Consider the following 3,918-nt stretch of genomic DNA (forward strand, 5'->3'; position numbering starts at 1 on the left):
TGGAAACCAAATAAAATCACCCCCATATCACACATCTGTCAGAAGGATTCTTTAACAAGCAAAAACAGTGACAAATAAATGCAAAAAAAGCAGCCAGCCATACTAGTCTCCATGCAATGAAAATCCAAAAGCTTTAATAGTACAAAGAACCCTAAAGAGAACAGTGCAGACATATTCCCAGACGAGAATATCCATCAATGGCTCTGAGAGCCTTCATTATTGAGATTGGTTTTGGAAACTGGGTACTTGATGGCATTGAGATCGACCTTGCGAAGTGCAGCTTTTCCAAGATCAATGCCACAGATATCTGAGAGCCTCACAAGGTACAGAAGAACATCCGAGAGCTCTTCCCCCAAGTGCTGCTTCTCCTCTTCTTTCCAGTCCGGCAGCCCCTTTGGCACCTCTCCTCTCCACTGAAATATCTCTGACAGCTCCCCTACTTCCCCCACCTGTGCTTCATTTCATCCCACATCATCAGAATCTCACAAAATGGAACAAAACCCAACATTTTTGTTAATCTTTTGATCTGTCAGAACAGAAACGTTTTAGTTTTGTGTTACGGACTTAGGCCTTTCCAAAGCCGATTTTGTGGTATATCAAAGCATGTGAAGAGAAAATGGAAAGAAACTGATCATAATGGAGATTCCCAAGCACAAGAATAAATCTAACCAGAAAACAGAGAGAATATGAAGGAAAATAAAGTATGTGGGTGGGAATCTCGGAAATCAGAATAACCAAAGAAGGAAAAAAAAAATGGAATTATTTAAGGTGTGAAGGATGCTTTACCAGAGCCAAGAGGAGGTTCCTTGGGCTGTGAAACTGATCCCAATCCCTCTCCTTGGCGAACTCCGCCATTTTCTTCTTGAGAAGGTCAAGGCTCACGCTCTCTCCCTCAGAAATCCCAGTCATCTTCTCACACGCAAGTCTAAATGACAACTACGAATGATGGTGTCATTGTGGAAAGCGCGATGCATTTTATCTATTTGAAGAGGGCACCAGGAAGACCCGGTGGAGACTGGGGAGTGTGGGGTAGCGCTTCTCAGGATGAGAAGGACAGCTGTCGGTGGGAGAGGGCTTGCGGGGCCCTCTTATTGTTCTCCACTTTTGTGGGATGTTATAATAATTGTTGGGACTCTCTCCTACTAACCCTCTACTGTGGTCCGACCTGTGACCAAGCCATCCTGTCTTGTCGGCAGACTCGGCACCACTCCTCACTGAAAAAAAAAATTACAAAAAGAGAAATTATTATTTCGTGAAGGTATTTCAGAGCTATACGCAACCATGTATAGCGTGGGCCTTTGAAAAACATTTATTTGAGTTTCCCTAGTCTGCATTGTCACTTCATTAAAAAAAAGGTATATTTGTATGGTTTCATGATAGAATAGGATATTATTTTTAATATATTTTTTAAATTAAAAATATATTGACTCCAACCTAATAATCTAATAAGATACGTTGTATATTTTTTAAAATAAAAAGTATATTATATCATAAAAATGTTGAAAAATTATTAATGTGGTTTGTTAATTAATTGTAAATCATTAGTTATCATTTTCGTTTAGCCCGTGATCGGATAAGCTTTTTTATTGGGTTTATATATCTCATTAAATGTGAGCATCAATATTTAAAAACCATTTGATTTTATTTTATTTTTATGATGAGCTAAAAATAAAAATAAAAATTGGTTGAGTTTATCGTTTTTAGAAAATTTATTTATATTTCATTATTAAGTAAAATAAGATTTTTTTTTTTTTTAGAGAAGAAATGTTTAAACGTGGAAAACTAAAATTTCATTCCAAGGTGTCACAATCTATTCAAGTACGCTTCTAATTTATTTTTCTTGATAATTTAACATGATTTTGATTTTGGATTATAACATGATCTTGTTGTATATGTGACATTAAAAGTAGATAAAGAGGTTTTAGAGTACGAAATTAACATGAAAAATGTTATGTTCCTTTATTATTTTCTTTTTATAATAAAGAAAATAATTTGTTTCTCTTAAAAATTAGAATTCTTTGTGTATTGTGGGATTGTCATCTATTTAGTTAGACGAGTGATCTAGTTGCCTATATTCTATTTGGAAGAAATCCAAATAAAAGTGTTTGACAAGTTGTTTTTAAAAATAAAAAATATGTTTTGATAAATTATTTTTAAAAATATATTTTTTTGTTTGTTTTGATTTTATAACAACATTGCAAATTCAATTTATATAATATAATTAAATTTAATTCAAGTTTATTAAAAATGAAAATAGTTTTATAATTATAAATAAATTTAAAAATAAATATTTTTTTTAGTAAAATGTAAATAATAATAATAATATTATTATAAGAAAATTCAATTTATATATAATAAATTAAATTTAATTCAAGTCTTATTAAAAAATAAATTTTTTTAAAAATTAAAATTAGATTAAAAAATAAATAGTTTTTAGTAAAACATTGATATATATTATAATAAACTCATAAATTATATTTTTAATAAAAAATTATATTGTTTTATTATATGTTAGAAACATAAGGATATTAACATTTTCATTTTTTTGGGTTCAAAATGAATAATACAATTTAAAATAATAATTTTTAATAATATTTTATTTAAAATAAATAATGAATAAAGTTTAACATCTAAATGAGTTAAGTTTTTTCATTTCTTATACACATTTTGTATTGAATTATGAACATAATATTTTGATTTAATTATAATTTTTTAATTCAAAATTGTTAGGAATTTGAGGCTAATCCAAACTATGGTAATCACCCTAGAGGGGGGGGGGTAAATAGGGTGATGGTCTCTTTTTCACAAATGTAAACTATTCAAAAATAAAAGACAATTATATGCAAGTATATAATAAACAAAATAAAGACAATTGCATATAATTTAAAAGAGTTAGGGAATAGAGAGTGCAAACACGAGAGTTTATAGTGGTTTGACACTTCTTTGCCTACGTCCACTCTTCTCAATCTCCTAACTGAGTGAGGGTTCCACTATCTTGAAGCTTCAACCAAGCTTCCAATCTCTTTACAATTGGATTATGGTTTCAATTCACCCTTTTGGACTTTTGGCTCCAAGCACCCTTTACACTTCTCAAGAGTTATCCCACTCTTAAACAACCTCTCAAGTGATACCCCTCACTTGAGAAAATTCCTCTCAAAGATATACAAAGATTGATCTCACAAAAATCCTAGTAATAGAACTTTAGGCTCAAAGATACAAGAAAAACTAGGATTGAATGGTGCACTAAAGATATGCAAGTTATGAAACAATGGTGCACTCAAAAACACTTTTCCAAGGCTCAAATATATTCAAGAATGTTCTGGGAAGGTTAAACTTTTTAAACAATGAAGATTAGAGCCTTTTTATAGAAGAAAAAAACCAAACTAGCCATTGGGGGTTTGACTGGTCGAGTTAGGGGTCGACCGGTTGACTAGCCGTTAGGAAAAGTGACCGTTGGGCCTCAACCGGACCTCGACCGGGCCTCAACCAGTTGAGGTTCAACCTTGACCGGGAAGAGAAGGCCACTAGGAGAGAGAGAAACTTTTTGGCCTCCCTCAACCGGTCCTCGACCGAACGAGCACAACCGGTCGACCGGTTGAGCCATTTTTTTGGCTCAACACTCAACTTTTTTCAACTTCAAACCTTTTAACACAAGTTTGAAAATCATTTAACACAAGGTTTTAGTTGATAACATGAAATCATCCAATTCTTAAGATATTTAAAACAATATTACTCTTGGATGATTTTGGTGCATAAATAAAGAATGAAATGCATGAAAGTCCTAGTGCACCAACAACCTTACAAAGAGATCTTAAGAAGCTTTGGTCTTGAAAAACTCTTCTCTTTGAGGTTGTTTTCTTCTTCATGATTTTTCCTTGGTTTGATTCGTCTTTGGATTGCCACTTTGGAAGTCGTCTT

The 3,918-nt window shown here is 32.4% G+C and overlaps 1 protein-coding gene across 1 annotated transcript; it reads right to left on the reverse strand.

Annotated features, from left to right (window-relative positions):
- On the reverse strand, positions 1 to 945 carry LOC117918876 (dCTP pyrophosphatase 1-like). The gene is made up of 2 exons (XM_034835834.1): positions 787 to 945; positions 1 to 449 (listed from the first exon to the last, which is right to left on the reverse strand). The coding sequence occupies exons 1-2, from the start codon at positions 907 to 909 to the stop codon at positions 195 to 197; spliced, it is 378 nt and encodes a 125-aa protein (XP_034691725.1). The 5' UTR covers positions 910 to 945; the 3' UTR covers positions 1 to 194.
- Positions 946 to 3,918: the final 2,973 nt, after the last annotated feature.

The sequence above is a fragment of the Vitis riparia genome, chromosome 7, assembly GCF_004353265.1.
Source record: "Vitis riparia cultivar Riparia Gloire de Montpellier isolate 1030 chromosome 7, EGFV_Vit.rip_1.0, whole genome shotgun sequence".
Lineage (NCBI taxonomy): Eukaryota > Viridiplantae > Streptophyta > Magnoliopsida > Vitales > Vitaceae > Vitis > Vitis riparia.